Source organism: Peromyscus californicus, unplaced genomic scaffold (genome assembly GCF_007827085.1).
Source record: "Peromyscus californicus insignis strain IS unplaced genomic scaffold, ASM782708v3 Scaffold_3__1_contigs__length_106647218, whole genome shotgun sequence".
Lineage (NCBI taxonomy): Eukaryota > Metazoa > Chordata > Mammalia > Rodentia > Cricetidae > Peromyscus > Peromyscus californicus.
Genome location: NW_026294551.1, coordinates 56,757,337 through 56,776,715, shown reverse-complemented (window position 1 = coordinate 56,776,715; position 19,379 = coordinate 56,757,337). Strand labels below are relative to the sequence as shown.

The window sequence follows — 19,379 nt, the reverse complement described above, 5'->3', positions numbered from 1 at the left end:
AAGGAGAGAACACTCATGTTGGTAGCTAAGGGGTAGATCTTAGGTTTCAGCATCCATGTTCCATGCCCCAGGCTCTAGAAACTAACCTCCCAGAGTGCATTGCCGTTCTTCTTTCATTTGGAGCAGCCCTGCTCCCTACAGGCAGAGACCACACTTTACATCCCAGCCCGACCAGCTACCAACGGCATGGAGTTGGTTTTGCAGCTGTACTGAGCTGAACACTGCTCCCGTCTCCATCCTCAACATGGGCCCCCTCTCTCACAGGCTGGGTATCAGGATTCTTGTCGGCTAGCTGATATTATCTCTGTACTTGGTTAGACCTGACATTAAACACCTATCTCATTTTGATCCTCTGCCTTCAAAATATTCCTTTGCTGGTGTACTTTGACTCACTCTTCAACACAACCTTTGCTAGGCAACCCAGAATCTACCAGAATGTGAAAGTCTAATTTTTAATCTTGAACTCTTCTGCCCTTTCTAACTCACCATTTACTAGCCAAGCTGAGCTGTTATAAGGTTTTTGACTCTGTGCACTTTACCCCAGTTTGTCCACCCTAATTCAAAGCCTTTACCTATTTCTAATAGCTTCAGAGATGGCTTGTTACCTTCTTAACATTTCTCTTCCTTCTGAGAGCTTTTTTCTCCCTTGCTTCTTGTCTCTTTTTCACACATAATTCTGTTTTTTTTCCCACTTTGCCTGGTAACTTCAAACCCTCTGTGTTCCCCAAAGGTCACAGAGCTAGAACATATGGAGGTTGAAGGCACAGGACATCCCCCATCTGCCCACAAGTCAACTGTGGAGGAAGCTGTCCTTAGTAGCCATTTCCTGTGGCTCCAGCTTCAGCCATTTCTCTCCTGGACCTTGAGTTTGATCAGGTACTCATTTTGATTTTGCTATGGTCCTTATGATCTTACAGCCTGGTGTGTCACGTGACATTTAGAGTCATGATTGTTTTCCTTTGGCACCACCCTTTGCTAGTTTACTCTGTATCACTCATAAAATACCCTAGCACTTTGGCAAACCTCAACTACACTTTAATACAGCACTGGATGCTGCTGCTATCTACCCAGCCATGGCCCATTGCCATCCATTGGTAGTCACCAGTGTTTTCCAGCAGATATTTGAGAGAGCACTCGATGGCCAGAAAGAATCCATCCAACAACATGGAATCAATGTAGTTAACGTAAGTCTTCCAGATGCCAGATGCTGGGTCTGCTGCAAACAGAACCAGGTTTTTCCTACAAAAGAAAGAAGAAAGGGGTGTAAGCCATATTTAACAACACAGGAGAACTGGCAAAATCATTGCCAATAGGAACGCACACAAATAAAGCTCTCTGCAAAGAGTTTGCAGTTACATGTCCTCACAGTCTGTCTGTCAAATGGGGAAAGCCACTGATTAAGAGGAACATAAATCAGTTCGGTGAAGGAGATTGGGGGTCTTGTCTGCCCCCGAGGATGGAGGATAGGATCTGACTCGATTCTCACGAGGAATGCAACACATGTGTACTTTGCCACTGCTCACTGCTCATACTGCTGAGGGGAGAGCATCAGAGGAGGAGGTAGGGTAGGCAGAAGGATGACTAGCATTCAGGGCTGCAAAGCATTTCCTGGATAATCCTTAGAAATGGGCTGTGCTCTATGGTTGGCATTTGATATTGATTAAAGGCCTTATATCATCACACTGAGTAATTTAGAAAACTAACTATACAAGAAATCTCCTGCTTTCCTCTCTCTCTCTCTCTCTCTCTCTCTCTCTCTCTCTCTCTCTCTCTCTCTCTTCCTCTCTCTCTCTCTCTCTCTCTCTTCTCTCTCTTCTCTCTCTCTCTCTCTCTCTCTCTCTTCTCTCTCTCTCTCTCTCTCTCTCTCCTCTCTCATCTCTCTCATCTCCGTCTCTCTCTCTCTCTCCTCTCTCTCCTCCCTCCTCTCTTTTCTTGACGTAGGGTACCCTGAGTATTACCATGGGTAACAAGGTTTGGGACATCAAGGAAAGGAAACCTAAGTGTTCAATGATGCTCAGCACAGACATCCATCTGCTTTTCATCATTTTTCATTAAGACTTTACAGCCTCTTTCCAGGGAGCTGATGTTTTCAGAGAAGGCAGTAGGTAACCCGGGGAGGGTGACTCTCTTAAATGGCTCACACTTATCCCTTTAGGAAACACTGCCACATTATAGATCCTGCTGGAGCTTAATGATTTCACGATCCCTGCTTTTAAGTGACACGACTCTAAAATTTTTAAGATGCATTACCAACGCCTTTACATCCTAAGTAGATTTAAGGTTTTCTTAATGACTTTAAGCCTACCATTATGCAAATTGTAATACGTGATGATGTGCAGTGGCTTGCAGGTGCTAAGATGTATGTTTCTACACTAAGTAACGGTTAGGCTTATTTTTATGTGACAAACTTCTGTTTCACACACAAAAAAGTCAGGCCTAGAAAATAGAGTAGATTTTGGGTTAGATAAGACCATTGTAGTTGTAAAACAAACAATGAACAAGTAATCCAAGTATGTTTTGCACATACCTGCAATCCTAATTCTCAGTAGGCTGAGAGAGGCCAGTCTGGATTAAATAGGGAGACCCCCCCAAAAAAAAAACAGCTAAGGAAATAGTCACAAGGTAATAACAAAAATAAATCAAAACAACGAAGGAAAGCAAAATATCTTCTCAAATCTGGTAAAAAGAAGATCCAAAGATCTTGTAAATTCCAAGCAGGGTGAGAGCAATGAAGAACCACTCAGGCACATCATAGCCAAATTGAAAACTGAGAAAGGATTAAGCAGCCATCTATTAAAAGCAACTTGAAAAGAGGCAATATATCCCAGAGAAAACAAAGATACAATTAAGGCTTGCTTCTTATGGAACACAGTGTGGGCATGAAAGCCAAGCCACGACATATGCAATAAAACAAGACTGCACAGGATTCTGTATGCAGTAAAATTGCCCTTCTAAAACCAGATGAAGTCAAAACATGTTGTGCTCAAAGCTGAGCCGATATGTCAACATGAGGTCTGAACTCCAGGTCTAAGAGAAATGAGTGTAGGTAGGTAGCTCAGATCTACAGAACAGAATAAAAAGCATGACTATGCTGAGTGTGTGGGTAAAAAGAAAACACTATCACTAATATTTTAAAGTTACTTTTACAAAGAAGGTGGATAAATCATTTATAATTTAGTCGAGGATGCATTTCCTTACTTTCTTTAAATTTGTATTTATTTTCGAAAATTTCATAAATGTGCATAATGTATTTTGAACACATTCACTTCTCATCACTCTCCCTCATCCTCCTCCCATGCCTTTTTGGTACCTTCTTCCCCTCGGTGAGTCTTCCTCCTCTTTTCATTTCTTTTTTCTTAAAATTGAATGAAAGAAGTCCAGCAGCATTAACATATGAATGATTGATTATGCTACTATATTTACTATATTTAACACATTGACATAGCACAGATGTTATATAACGAGGTATCTTAGTTTTGCTTTCTATTGCTGTGATAAAATACCCCCCCCAAAAAAAAATGAAGGGAGAAAGAAGTGTTTTTTAATCTCATAATTCCAGTCCATTATTGTGTGAAAGTCAAGGACTTAGGTACTTGAAGTGGGAACAATACTCTCCCAGTCAAATGGAGAGAAAAGTGAAACATGCCAGAGCTAAGCTTGCTCTCACAGGCTCATATGGTCCAGGATCCAGCCTGTCAAACTTGAACCACTCATGTTCAGGCCGGGCTCAAACAACCTCTGGAACAAAATTCCTCACATGCTTGCTTAGAGGCCAACCTGGGATCATTTCTCTTTGAAACTCTCTACCTAGGTGAATGTACATTGTGTCAAGTGGACCAGCCAAGCTAACCATCATAAGGGGGAAGGGTTGAATAGGTCTGCCCTTTCCAAGGTCTCTGCTTCTCAGGATGAAACTGAGTTGAAACCTCAATCAGCTCCTAGAAATGGAAGGCCATCGTGTAAAAGCTGGAACAGCAACTGAGCTGTCAATTGGATGCCGAAAATTACATGTGGATCCACAAGGTCATGGACACAGAAAAGCAGAGGGATAGAAAGAAACAAAAGAAACAGGAACACAGCAGAAATAGAGACCATTATATCCATCTTGCACATAAACAATCCAAGGATTCCAATTAAAAGATGGAATTGTTACTGATAGTAATACATTTCTTGGACTGAGAAAGACAGCTCAACAGTTAAGAGCACACGCAATTCTCATAGAAGACCCACATGAGCTTCTCAGCATCTACGTCAGATGACTCACAACCACTTGTAACTTCAGCATCTGGGGACCCCGTGCTACCTCTAGACTCCATGGGCACCTGCACTAACTGTTGGTAAACATACCAACAGACATACACATACACACATAATTTTCAAAAATCTAAGAAATTATAACTGCTTCTACTGTATACTGGTTACAAAGGGGAACATTTTTGAATACAGAGAAATCAATAGGTTGAAGGTAGAAGTGTGGGGAGACAGATAATGCAAATAATAGAAATAATGAATTGGGAAGGAAAAGTTACATTATTATCAGAAGAAGGCAGACTTCAAGATGAAGGAGTATTATTGGAAATCAAGTGGGACTTTCACAATGATGGTTCAGTCAGTCCATCAGGGAGTTATGATAACTGTAAATTATAAGTGAGCTTGTGCCAACAGAGCTCCTACCCGCGATGAAAAATTTGACAGGACTAAAGGATTAAATGGACACATCTAAAATCACAGAGATTTTAATAGTCCACCTCCATCAACTGATATAACAGATAGATCAACAAGGCCAGAAGGCATCCCGGAGCTCCTGACAGTACCATTACATCTCTAATTCAAAGAATGCCACACCCAACAACAGAAGCACAGCCAGACTGTGGGCTGGAATGTAGAACAAGTCTCAGTTAATTCTGAGCATCTCTCTGACCACAGAGTGAAAATTCCATTAAGATATGCAGAGAAGCCCCAGATGTAAGGAGGTTAGAAAACATACTCCGAAATGACCAATGGGATGTAGAGAAATTAGAAAACATACTCCGAAATGACCAATGGGATGTAAGGAAATTAGAAAACATACTCTGAAATGACCAATGGGATGTAGGGAAATTAGAAAACATACTCTGAAATGACCAATGGGATGTAAGGAAATTAGAAAACATACTCTGAAATGACCAATGGGATGTAGGGAAATTAGAAAACATACTCTGAAATGACCAATGGGATGTAGGGAAATTAGAAAACATACTCTGAAATGACCAATGGGATGTAGGGAAATTAGAAAACATACTCTGAAATGACCAATGGGATGTAGGGAAATTAGAAAACATACTCTGAAATGACCAATGGGATGTAGGGAAATTAGAAAACATACTCCGAAATGACCAATGGGTTAACAAAGTGGCCCCAGGGAAACACTGAAGTGAATGGTGAGGTGAGTCGGGTTGAGACTGTGGCTTGGAACCAACACACCGCCAAAGGGCTCTCATCAAAGGGAGAAAGAGAGTTCTAATGTCAAGACCCTAAATTTCTATCCTGGCAGTCTATTTAAAAAAGACAAACAAATACATCCTAAAATTACTAAATCTGGGACCAAAAGATGTTAAAAAAATAAAGTAAGAATGTTTATCTTAAATGGCATAATTTAGGCAATTATCTCCTTCAGTTAACTGGTCATCATTAGCATTCATGTCTGGACATCTTAATTGTGTTTCAAACCAGAACCTTTGTAAAATGGTGATGTATTCCTGACATGAGTCAACCTGTCAATGTCCATGACTTTTTCAGTAGGGTTGGGGCAGGTGGCCATTTATATCCCAATATTCACAGAGAAGCTTTAGTTGTTGATGCGGGGACATGAGGCTGTCCTGGCCATACCACAGGACAAAAAGCCTTGCTGTATGAGCTGTGGCACTGTGAATTCTTTCTTCTTCTGATCGAAGACAGGGATGCCATGGCACTCTCTCATCTCTCAGAGCTCTTTAAAGATAGGTCATAAGGAAAATGCAGTAAAGCCACACCAGGCTGCGTGGGCGGGGGTTGGCTGGTTAGCACAGTGGATGATTTAGGATTCTGCTTTGCCATCTCCTTCTAGTTTGAGGGGTTAGGGGTAAGACTTGAGTTAATTTTGACAGTGTTGATACTGACACATTGATTTTGGGCGCCTGTTATCTGTTAGCCCCAGTTATTTTACTGTTAAAGTTTTATTCTTGCCTGCAGAAGACACAGCATCTATTGATTATTCTAATGCACAGATTCCTTTTTAGCATTCAAATGCCCTTCTTGGTACTGTGTATAAGAAGCCGGTTGTTACCTGGACAAGAGCGTGAATCTTAAGGCCAGATTCCCTGATGAGGCCATAGTATTTTTCCATGCGATCCTGCTGATCATCCAGAGAAAGGGGGCATTCTTTTTTCCCATCTTTTCTCTTAAATATTGGTGACACCCATGTTTTCATGAGGGTCTGAATCTCTTCCACGTTGTCTTTTGTCTTCTGAATTCTTTGTTCCAGGTCACGAATGCTATTGGTCATTTGCATGACATAATCCCAAATGCCTGCTCCCCAAAAGAAACACAATTAACTGAAATGGCACATGGTGGTGGCAAAGCTGAAGGGCTGTGTGCTATGAATGATGGGAGTTTATGCCTGTAGGCTTTAGGAGACTTTTATGGGTTTTCTGAAGTAACCTTTTCTTTTTCAGGTTACTTCACTACCAGCAGAGTTCATTCCTTCCTGGTTGTATCAAAAAGCCAACCCTTCCCATAATTCTGATTTATACAGTAAGACAAACAAGGAGGTACTTAGCTATCACACACATAGGGGTTATCATAGTTGCTAGAGAATACCAGATAAATTAGATGATTGTATTTGGACTAATCACATTTTGATTATAGTAATTTGCAATGTGCTGTGTGTTGAAAAATGCTATTCCTTTTCATATATTGGGTAAAGTCCTAACATGTTTAATGGAATATTCTAAGAATTTCGTGAGTTAACTATGATCTTCTTTTTGACTCTAAGTTTTCTGGGGACCTTTATTTTAATTGTCTTCCCTATTCTATAATTTTTTTACACTTCAGATTAAACTTTATAATGGATTTAAAAATCATGGCCAGTCTTACATGATTTGGGTTGTATATATTACTCCCCCAACAAATGTATCTAAAAAGAGGCCAGGTTTGTGTTTCCAATTCAAATCAGGTTATGAGTGGGTAGTAAAGGACTTTTTAACTTCACTGGGTTCTCTCACATTCCTTTCTAACCGAAGGTTGTTCTCTGTTACCTTCTGTTTTCCAGCTCAGTGTCCCCTCTGCAGCTCTCAGGTGGAGATCAATATTTTGCAGTTCTTCCTCTACGAGTGGAAATTCCACCTCAAGCAGAGTTTTCATAACCTTGTTGTACCAATTTGCCATCATCTCCAAGTTGGCCACAAGCTGCTGATAGAATTCCCTGGAGGAGAACATGGTTGCCGCTGTCTCGGGAATACGTTTCACCTCAGTGGGCTGAAGATAGCTCATTTCTTTCAACACTGAAATCAGCTGAGGAAAGAGGCAAACACAAGTGGCATTTGCTCAGGGTCAGCAAGAAGAAAGTAGCTGTGTCCAGGAAGGACCCAAGAATCTCCGGGGCCTAAAGGCCTTGGGCCTCTTGTTAACATCTGTTCCCATCAGTTCCTGGCATACAGCTTCAGGGAAGGAAGAGTAAGTGTTCAGCAGAAGAAAGATAACTTGGAGGGCAGCAAGATGACCAGAAGTGTAAAATGGAAGAGCAAGAGGAGGAGACACTGAGAAAGGAGTCACTGGCCACAGGGAGAGGCCTCTGCTTCCTGAGCTCAGAGTATGTGGCTACTGAGAAGAGACCCTGCTGCCAGCCAGCCACCTGGGGGTGGATCACCTGCTTGAATACCCCGCAGGCATGCAGAGATTAAAAAATCTAAATTTCTGTATTTTCGTCATGCATACACCCGCAGAGAAGCTACTGAGGTTGAGAGAAGCCCATGCCAAGGCTGTCACATGGACTCAGATAGAATAGCCCAGAACTTCTGTAACCCTGATCTGACATTTCCTTGTATTCTAATACACTAGGAGTTGAGGAAAGCGGTCACCCAGGTCCCCTGAACTTCTGTGAGCCCCTAGGTTTATTGGCAAATGCAAAAATGAAAAGCCCAGAAGACGAGACCTTAGAAAACACAGAGAGGTCCTGACAGGATATGAGCACAAGGGACAAAACAGGTGCAGAGTCCTCCCCACCTCCTCAGATAAAGGCACCAGCCACTAGCTTGCCTTCTGATAGGTGGGCTCTAGGCACCAGTCACTAGCTTGCCTTCTGATAGCTGGGCTCTTCACTGCTGACTACCAGCCAGCCCTACTGAGAGTACTAGCCAGCCCTATTGAGAGTACCAGCCAGCTCTATTGACAGTATCAGCCAGCCCTATTAAGAGTACCAGACAGCCCTACTGAGAGTACCAGCCAGCCCTACTGAGAGTACCAGCCAGCCCTACTGAGAGTACCAGCCAGCTCTATTGAGAGTACCAGCCAGCCCTACTGAGAGTACCAGATAGTCCTACTGAGAGTACCAGCTGTCCTACCAAGAGTATCAGCCAACCCTATTGAGAGCACCAGTCAGCCCTACTGAGAACACCAGTCAGCCCTACTGAGAGCACCAGCCAGCCCAAACTGAGAGTACCAGTCAGCCCTACTGAGAGTACCAGCCAACCCTACTGAGAACACCAGCCAACCCTACTGAGAGTACCAGCCAGCCCTACTGAGAGTACCAGCCAGTCCTACTGAGAACACCAGCCAGCCGTACTGAGAGTACCAGCCAGCCGTACTGAGAGCACCAGCCAGCCCTATTGAAAGCAGGGCAAACACTAGCTATTCATTGGGAAAATGAACTCTGTTTCCTATTTACTTTGAAGACTGATCAAGATGAATATTAAAATCTTCAATGTAAAAATCAAAAGCAAATATATGAGGTAGAGAAGACTATTCTAAACAAAACCACAACGTAAGACATAAAACTATATGTATAAAATATCAGACAGGTAATAAAATGTCAAACTAGAGCAATATCTCAAGATTAGATAGATAGATAGATAGATAGATAGATAGATAGATAGATAGACAGATAAACAGACAGATAGATAAAGATAGGTAGATAGTCTTATGGAGTCTAGGCTGACTGCCAACCCTCTACGTAGCTGAAGATAGCTTTAAACTACCTTTCTTCTACCTCCTGAGTGCTAGGATTACAGGTACCACCACCCTCAACTTTCTTCATTTCTCATTATCCCCAAATACCCTAACAAATTACCAAGAAAGGAGAATACTTCTACTAAAGAATGGTTCATAGATGTATACAAACAAAAGAACAAGCCAGTCACAAGAAATACAAAGTCACAATGAGAACATGCTAGATAGATGACTACCTTTACCAGTAATCAAATATATGCACATTGATGGGGAGCTGCTTTTGTATCAATAGTCTGGAAATTACATTAAGAAACAGAATGTGTCTTGTTGACAGAAGGACCAAGTTCTGTCTTTCTGGAGGACAAGATGATAATCTTCACTAAGCCTCAAAACATGAATGTGCTTTAGGTACCATGAGTGACATCTCCAACATGGACCCATTAGTTGTCACTCATTGCCCCTCCAAGTTTTATAAAATATAATGTTGTCAAGGGGATGAAATTACCCTTAGTTGAGAACCTTTGATCAGGTCTTTCCCCGCAGGACCTTCCTTTGGGATTTTTCATATGCTGTCTAATAAGACAGATTTTACATATTGAGACTCTGATTCTCTGCTAGATTGTGGGCTACTTGAAGACAGAACAAAGCCATATCACAGTCTTAGTGACAACTCCTACATGTACTTCAGACCCTGCACAAGAAGTAAGTGTCTGAGGTAGGTCATAAAGGTTTGATACTACCTTTATGAGCAAAGATACTTCACAATGCACTCAAGAGCACATAACGATGACTTGGTCATTGACAGACAGCATATACAACCACAGCCCCGTAAGTTCACATTGTCTAGTAACATCATAGCTTTCTTCACTTTTATACACACACTTTATGATGCTTTCACAATGGCAAAACACATTTAGCAATGTATTTCTGAGGAAGTATCTCTGTCATTATGCAACTCACATCTGATTCCCTGTTGTGCAAAATCAAATACATTGGTCAACCATAGAGAAAGATCATGAACATGGATAACTTAGGAAAATAACTACAACTGAGGATTCATACCACATATACACAAGAAAGTGCAAGGCATGAGTTCTTTTAAGTAGTTTTTGAAATTCTTTTAAGAAGTCTCTTGACCCTTGAAATCAGCAGTTAAGTGAGTGCTTCTTGAACCCCAGTGGAAGTTCCTGTCACCCAGCTGACCTGTGGGCTAAAGTTGACAGAGAGTTGTTTTGTGTTGGGGTCACGATGCAGAAGTGGTAGGGAGAGATTGTACTGTGACTTCTCAGATACCGTCTGACACCAGTCCTCATAAAGTCTTCTCTCATACCTGCAACAATCAGAGACACAACAGCCACCTCATAAACACCCTGCAAACCCCCAGATCCTGGCCCTCTTCCGTAATACACACTGGAGAAGCAACCAGTGTCTGATCCAGCCAGGCTGAGCCAACACCTTCAGGCGCCCACTGTCTGACTGAAGGTACCACTGCAATCAGAGGAGAATAGGAAAATTCCATATGATCTTTGGGAGTGAGATGGAAAGTCATGACTAGCTCCAGAGACATAGAGAAAAGATATTGGTAACAACGGCTCTCCCACTAACCTTCAAGGAGCGCATGGAATTCATTATTCAGCCATCACACATTGACCTGACACATGCCATGTGCTGAGCTTGGAGAATAAATCAATGAATTAATAACTCAAGATAAATAGAACTAATGGTGGGGACCACAGGAAGATTGCCATAACACAGTGCAGCAAAATCAATCTTAGAGAGTTATAGTGGGTGTCAGGCATCTGATGGTAGAGGTGAGGAGCTGGAGGAGGATATGGAAGCCTCATGGGAGAGATGATGGGATGGAGCAATTCTCTACTCAATCTCATGGCTGAGCAGAGGCAGAGTGATGATTCCCATCAAAAAGCAGTGGTGAGGTGTGGAGGTGAGAAAACCTGACTGAACTGGGAACAAAGCATGGAGGGTTCAGCTGGAAGGAAGGCTTGGGGGACAATGGGAACCTCTGAGAGGTTTTTAGTTGTTGGGGATATAGTGACATTATTGGATTTGACCACCAAGAGACACAAATATGGAGGCAGGGAGGGCTGTCAGGAAGGCACCGCAGCAGCACAGGCTGGAGTGGATCTAGTCTTTTGAGAAGGGTTCAGTGGTGGAGACAAGGAAGAGAAGACACACTTAAGATACGTACAGAGTAAAAGGGTAGATGTGTGGGCTCCTGGCAGATGGGGGTGCCACCAGTTCATTTGTCGAACCCAACGGCACGCAGTATCAGAACCTGAGCTTTTGTGCCTATGCCCTACTCTCCAGAATCAGGAGAAAGAACAATGGCAGAGGCAGAAGGCAGGACCGTGCTGGAGGAGGTGCTTGTAGACCCTGAACTTCTAAAAGATCCACTGGGCTTTAGAGTAGGAACAATTAGGCCCGTGTGCAATCTTACGCTTTCTCCCTAAAAGGATTGAGGACGTATTTCCAGATTTACTTTCACTCCTTGCAGTATAAACTATTGCTTTCTGTTCACAGAGCAGTGACTGCCATTCCAGGCCTCTCAGAGCAGCATGTGTGCCCTCCCACGCCTCTCCACAAGGTTCACAGACCCAGGAAAGTGACACTGGGAACATATTTGTGTCCAGAGTAGAGCCACATCTCCCCTGCGCCCCCCGCCCCCAGACTTGTTTTCAAAGCCCTGGAATGCTGTACTCACAAATAGCTCGGCTATAACATAAACCACGCAATAATTTCAGAGCTGATAATGGAACATGCCCTATGAACAGCAAAAGGCTCGGGGTGTGAGGGCGGGGCAATCTGTGGGATGACGCAATCGCCGGAGTGGCTTACTTTTCTAACAGTGAGAGCAAATCTTCGTATTTTTGTATCATTTGCTTTCCTTCAACCGATTGCAAGCACCTACAGTTCATAAAAAAGGGGGAGAAAAACAAAAGATACATAATTAGAAAAAGCCCACATTACGATCAATGAATAAACTACAGTCTACAGAGAAGGTATCAATAACTGGGAGACTGAGACAGGAGGATCATGCGTCCTAGCCCAGCTTGGGCTACAGACAGGGATCCTTTGTATCTCAAGAAGTGAAATGACAACAGAAACCAACCAAATAAGATTTGGGGCAGTTTCCTGGACTGGTTTTCAAAGGGCCTTGAAAGAGATTGCATTCTCTTCCCTGAACATCCTCCATAGGCCACTAGGGGGCATCTGCACTTCCTGAAGTTCCAGGCAGTTCCCCAGATGACAGGGACAGTGTACTCTCTATTGCCTGTGGGCTCCACCAACTGCTCTCCTGGCTAAGCTGGTCCGTATACACACCAGGTAATGGAGGTTTCACAGAATATGAATAAAAAGAAAGCTGAGGGAGTAAAACATTCTAGGTGGTATTGTTTTCTGTGTATAAAGAAAAAAATACCCATATAACATTAATAACATTACATGTATATATACGCGTGCATTCTATACAGGTAATAGATAAAAGACAATAGACATGCAGAGGGAGACAGAGGGAGACAGATACAGGGACAGGAACACAGTGACTCCCTTTCCCTAGACAAGTACCAATAGAGGAGTTTCTGAAATCCATCTAGGACACTTGATCAGAAACACTGCTACTGTTTGACATGTTTAAATGAGTCCCTAGCCACCTCTAACCTCCTAAAGTATATATACACACGCAATGCAACACACATACATACACACACACACACACGCACACAAACACACACACACACACACACACACACACACACACACACACGCACGCACGCACCTGCACACAGAAACGCCTCATAAACACTGTATTCTCACATATGCATGCAGAGGCTTTTGCCAGGATGCTGAGGATGGCAGGAGAGTGAAGGAAGCTCTGCCCTGCAATACTGCTACCCACAACATTCCCCTCTGCTTTTGACACTGGCTGTAACAGTCAACAAGTGTCCAGCTCCAGGGGAAGTGGGTGAGGGATCTTTAGTTCTCAAGCACCTTCACACCAATTGTATGGAGTCTGTTTTTGTTTGTCCTCCTGCTAGCAAAACGAGGCAGCTTATTGCTAAATCTTTAACATCTACTTTCTTCTTATGCCAGCACAGGGCTCTTTACATGATCCCTAGAGCCTTCCACAAACCCCTCACCCCTGCAGAGAAAGCACCGGATTGCTTTGTCCCCTTTTGTGCTGAATGAGCAGCTGTATCAAAGAGTGTTCCAGACTAGGCAGGTGGCTTGCCCCTCGAATTCCCTAATTCCCTCACCCACTGCAGGGTTTCTACAGGCCTCACAATGCCCTCATCTCAGATTCGGATCTGGAGAGACTAAGGCCGAGGTGTATATAGTTTACTTCACAGGGCATGTGTCAGGCCATGTTGCCCGGTGGGTTTGTGGGAGGTCACCAAAAGCAATGCAATGATGTTTCCACTTCACTTTGTGGTAGAAGCCTACAACATTCTTCTCTCTCTCTCTCTCTCTCTCTCTCTCTCTCTCTCTCTCTCTCTCTCTCTCTCTCTCTCTCTCTCATTATTTATTTTATTTATATGAGTGTTCTGCATGCATATGTGCCCGTGCACTGGTGTCCATGGAGCCAGAAGAGGCATTGGATTCCCTGGCCTGAGAGCCACCTAGCACATAGTCTTGTGATTTGTGGTGGAAGCCCAGAGCTAAGAACAAGCTGAGTGGAGGACTACCGAGCCTGGGTACCTCTTAGGAGCTATGTTCCTTGCAGGATCCACTGAAGCCTCTGATACAGCCAACCAGCAGCTCATCCCCACCACCAGCCACCCAGGCCCGGAATGCTCTGCCCTTTAGCTGCTGTTCATGAGGGCATCCTCTGTACTCTCTGCACACATGTCTCAGAGTGTGCTTCCTGGGAGCCAGACCTATGGCAGCTATGCAGTTCCTAGGGCAGCAAGTAGCCTTGACTCCTTCCTGCTTGTCTTCTTCATTTTGCTTTAAGGGGCATGTCTGAGGGACCTGGAGGGCTCAGCCCCACTTCTGGGGGGACGGCTGGAGACCATTGGAAGGAACTGTGGGCTGGAAGCTGGAGACCCAGATGCCTCTCAATTATTTCTTGGTTGTCTCTAGGACCGGAGGGGAGCCATCTCCCTTCTTTTTGCCTGATTTCTCCATCTGCAGTGTTAAAAGCTCACTCAGAGCAGAGCAGATATCCGTTTCTCTCCAAGGGGAGATTGCTCATGTCAGGGCTGCTTGTCTGGCTGGTGAACCTGGAGTGGGGTAGTGACTGATCTCTACAGATGCCGTGCTTCTGTCTCACATCTTGAAAGACATTTAATCTTGCTACCTGAGCCCAGGGTCTCTGTGGACATCCGTGACTCACGCCAATGGCCAGCTTCCAAATCCTTTGCCTTTGTTGCACTTAGTGATGCCAAGTGCTTTGAACAAAATCAAGTCCTCTACAAAGAAGGATCAGAGGAAGACTGGCTGTCCCTGGACAGGAGGCCTCCTGAACACAATGTCTCCTCTCACTCATCACTAGCAGCCGAGAGCCCTCTTAGTAACTCAGCTTCTAGACCTAGCCGTGAAGCAGGCTCATGCTTCCCTAAGCTGGCTACCATTAGTCATCAAGGGAGGTTGCCAAAGAAACAGGACCCCAACTCAGATTCAGACTTGACTGTAGCATTGGTCTTAGTTACCAATTAATCCTAATTGTTCTTAAAAACCCAGAGCCAGATAGTGGAGTAAATGCTGAAAGATCTGAGAGACAAAGGCACAAGCCACAGCCACCTCTCACCTCACCAACTCCTCAGAAAGAAACTGAACTCCTTTCTCCTCCTGCCTTATATTCCTCTCTCTGCCCAGCCATATCACTTCCTGTCTCAACCTTCTTAGTGTTGGGATTAAAGGCATGTGTAACTTCCAAGTACTGGGAGAAAAGGCATGAGATCCCAAGTGCTGGGATTAAAGGTGTGTGTCACCACTGCCTGGCCTCTATGGCTAACTAGTGGCTGGCTTTGCCCTCAGATCTTCAGGCAAGCTTTTATTTGTTAGAGCACACACAAAGTATCACCACACTCAACAGGTGAGGCCAGCAAGCTGCATCTCTAACCCAATCTTCACATCACATTTGGGAAGCACCTGTCATTTCCCAGCTGCCCAGTGGCACAGAGAGAGCTCTTTTCCAAGGAAGTAATGTTGAGGGCTTTCTCAGAGTGTGAAGACCCTGGTTGGCTTTCCTCCAGAAATGGCTGGTGGGGCAGGAGGCAGCCTATGGCGGGCTGAGTTTCAGTTAAACCCGAAGGACCCACATCTCAGCCCACATGTACTAAAATCATCACTGTTTGAGAGACAGGACCTAGTCCTGGGCTGAACGTGGAATGAAGGGCAGATGGTTGTTTGTTAGGGGGTGGGGCGAGCGAGACTCAGTCAGGTGCCTCTCAAGAATCAGAGACTCACGGATGTGTGATGTGTGTGAAGTTGCTGAAGGGAGCCTTGATGCGTTGCCTCAGCTCCTGCGCCCAGCGGATACCCCCGGCCATGGTGGGCATGTTCTTGTGCACAGGAGAGAATCCTGGAGACATGAACAATTATACTGAAGAGAGGGTACAGTCCCCAGCTCCCTCCACCCCAGGAGAGCCTTCTCTAGTTACCCCCACACTGCTGCATCTATTTTCAGACTGAAGTTTCACCCTGGGCCCACACTGAATCAAATACCCTGCTGAAGAGACCCTTGGGAGAACACAACAGCTCAGAGAACATGAGCCCAGCCTAATCATCCTGAATGAACTGGTCTGGCAGCTGGTCATAATTATTTTTCAGGACATCTCAAGAAAGTTTTACTTCAACACCGAGGTTAAGATAACTGTCCTAAACAGACATTTTCATCTCTCTGGGACTCAGTTTTCTCACTTGTAAAATGGGGGTGGCATCTCTCTCTTGCTTAACGACAGTCAAAGGATTCTGTGAGAATTCAGTCAGATTGTGAATGGATAAGCCACGTGGATTATGAAATATGGCAACAGTCTATGTATTATTATCTTAGCCCATATATTCAATTTATTTCTTTCAGCTACCACAATTTAGCAAAGGTGAGATTTCCCCTAAAGGTAAAACCACTCTACATTCAGCTTCCCTGGAAAATTAAGACTGCCCACTGTCTGCTGTCATTTCTAACTCTTGATAGGAGCTGCAAGGGGACAGTCCCTTTACCTCCCCATGAGCTCCATTGAAGAGGTGTGACATCTCCAGGTTTTATTAGCTGCATACTCTATCTTACAAGTTTGAAGCATGAGTTTATTTCCGTTTCACACATGTTCCTTGAGTCCTTGCTATATATAAGGCATGTATGTGGGGTCTGGGTGAGAGGCAAAATAATTAACACTGAAAGGTGGTTCCTCACAGCGTGTGAGCCACATTCCACCCAAGATGCAAAGAATGGCCATTAAAGAAGGACTGTGGCCCACAGGTCCGATGGTGGGAGGAGATGGTGTGGAGTCACATGCCTGCAAAATGACTGCCCCTTGCCACACACCTGCAAAGTAACTGCCCCTCATCTGGCTCCTGCTAGTCCCTCCCTCCAGAAGCTCAGTGGTTACGGCAGTGCAAGGTCCAGGACACTTCTATTCAGGCATGTGAAATGTGATAATGGTTAACCAGTGTGGCAACAGGGATCCATCCACTCACTCATTATGCCAAGGCCACAGCTGATCAGTGGTGGTCAGGGTTTCATTGGTCTAGGTCACACTGGCAATCTCAGCCTCCCACATTGAGAAATGTACAGTTCAGTGAACTCTACAATCACCCAAGGATGATCTGGAATTCCCAGCAAAAAGGACTATGTTTGGTGCTCTCAGAGGACGCCCATGGATCCATAAGTTAACTAAAAGAACATAAGTGCTTTCTGCCCATCCCAGTAACAGAACACATCCCTCACAGTCCCCTGGCAACCACCCTACCATGCTCTGCCTCCTCCTGGATGTGATGACTGTAGATGAGCCTCACAGCATCCAGGTCTCTGCTGAACATTCGGATGAGGGCCAGGTATTTGTGTGACATATCCCGTGCTACCAGGGGTCTTTCAAGGAGGGTTCCTGCGATGTCTAACAGCTGTGGAGAGGATAAGGACAGGCACTTAACCTTCCCAGGGCTGCAAAACTTCTGTTTCCTGTTCTTTTCTTTCCTCCCTTCTTATGACTCAGTACAGGAGGAATCACATATGTTACGGTAGAACTCTAGCAGTGCCCGCAGCACGTAGATAACTGGAACTTTCCCCCTTTCCCTTCTTGGCTTCTTAGTTATTTGGGGGAAGGGTGGGATTATTGGTTTTATGAGTGAAGTTTTCACTGTGTGGCACAGGCTTGGCCTTCCCTTCTCAGCATCCCCAGTGCTGGGATTACTCATCTGTTCCACCGCATGTAGTTTGTCCTTTGTCCTGCTGGGAATCTACCAAGTTTTCCAAGGGTTGAAATAAAAGGAGAATGAAAGACAGCAGCAAGTAAACTGAACTACACATAGAAGATAGGAGGGAGGGAGGTGGTGACAGAAAAAGATAGAAGAAGGGAGTTTTGGGATTTGGCTGCCCTGTCAATCACAGGAACAATGAGGACAAGCGGAGGTGTTTTCCCGTACATTAACCCCAGCCCTAGGTGTCTACTAAACCAGCAGAAAATGGACATGGTTTAATGATGCCCCTGTTCCTGGATTGTAAATTTATTATGCGATGCTGTCTGAGCCTAAGCTACATAGGGACTCAGCCATATTAGGATACATACTGCTGTTTCTAAACCTGAATTCCGTTATAACAGTGGTTCTCAACCTCCTTAACCCTTTAATACAGTTCCTTAGGTTGTGGTGATCTCCAACTATAAAGTTATTTTCATTGCTACTTCATAACTGTAGTTTTATTACTGTTATGAATTAGAATGTAAATATTTTTGGAGATAGAGGTTTGTCAAGGGGGTCAGGTTGAGAACTGCTGCATTATAAAGCTCTGTCATCTCTACTTTACACTTCAGGTCAGAGGTTGAAAAAATAGCCAGTGAATGTATAACCAAATTTGGTCCATGACCTTGTTTCATGGTACATCTTTCAAATGATCTGTTCCAGAGAGAGAGAGAGAGAGAGAGAGAGAGAGAGAGAGAGAGAGAGAGAGAAAGAAAGAGAGAGAGAATATGACAAAGGACAGATATGTTTACAGTTTAAAATATTTATTCTCTGAGTCTTTGCAGAAAAATAAAGCTGCCATGTCTTGTTTAAGTCAATGAAAATGAGAATTATATATATATATATAATTCCATTATATATATATATATAATTCCATTATATATATATATATATAATTCCATTATATATATATATATGGTTCTAGAAAGTCTTGAGTTTTCAGACCATGCCACGGGCAACAAGTAAACTGTAGACGAATTTCTAAACAGTGTTATTAAATAAGAAACACAGAGCCAAATACAGGGATAACAGCCAAAGAGATCAGAGAAATAGCGAAGAGTCACTGGCTAACCTTATCTTACCACCACCTCGTAGCTTTTCAAGAGAGAGCTTCTTCCTGTCTAACCTGCACTTTTATTGCCTTGCTGCTCAGCCTTCTCATTGGCTCTAAGCTCAGCCACATCACTTCTTTGTCACTGCCTGTCTATATAGACCTCCAGGTCTCTGTGGTTGGTACTGGCATTAAAGGCGTGTGTCACCATGCTTGGCTGTGTCCTTGACCACACAGAGACTCTGCCTGCCATGTGATCAGATTAAGGGCTTGTGCCTGACTTCTGTTTATGGCTCGCTATGATCTCTGATCTCCAAGTAAACTTTATTTATTAACATACAAATAAAATCACATTTCCGCACAAATAAAATATCACCACACTAAACACAGAGAAGAGTCAATGGGTTAGGACATACTTTATCCCAGGATGATGGCTTGAAGTGTCTCCTGAATGACTCCAGGTGCACTCTGAGCCTAAGTAAGGATGCTGAACGTTTTCCAATGAAGTCTGTCTGTAGGGATGTTTTTTTCCACCATAAACATCACTCAGATACAGAATGGAAAGCAGTACCTCGTGTGTGTGTGTGTGTGTGTGTGTGTGTGCATATAAGTGGATATAGAGATCAGAAGACTGACTCAAGTATCATTCCCCAAGTGCCATCTACCATTATTTTTTGAAACGAGGTCTCTCATTGGCTTGGAACTCAGCAAGCAGGCTACATCAGCCAGCCAG

At 43.9% G+C, this 19,379-nt stretch overlaps 1 protein-coding gene across 1 annotated transcript in view; it reads right to left on the bottom strand.

Moving 5' to 3' along the window:
• Positions 1–19,379, bottom strand: part of Dnah9 (dynein axonemal heavy chain 9) — a 354,060-nt gene that overhangs the window by 292,151 nt on the left and 42,530 nt on the right. The window contains 7 exon segments of the mRNA XM_052756894.1: positions 1,103–1,237; positions 6,304–6,546; positions 7,275–7,530; positions 10,387–10,513; positions 12,037–12,105; positions 15,610–15,724; positions 17,109–17,259. Of these exon segments, the coding sequence (XP_052612854.1) occupies positions 1,103–1,237; positions 6,304–6,546; positions 7,275–7,530; positions 10,387–10,513; positions 12,037–12,105; positions 15,610–15,724; positions 17,109–17,259 (1,096 nt within the window).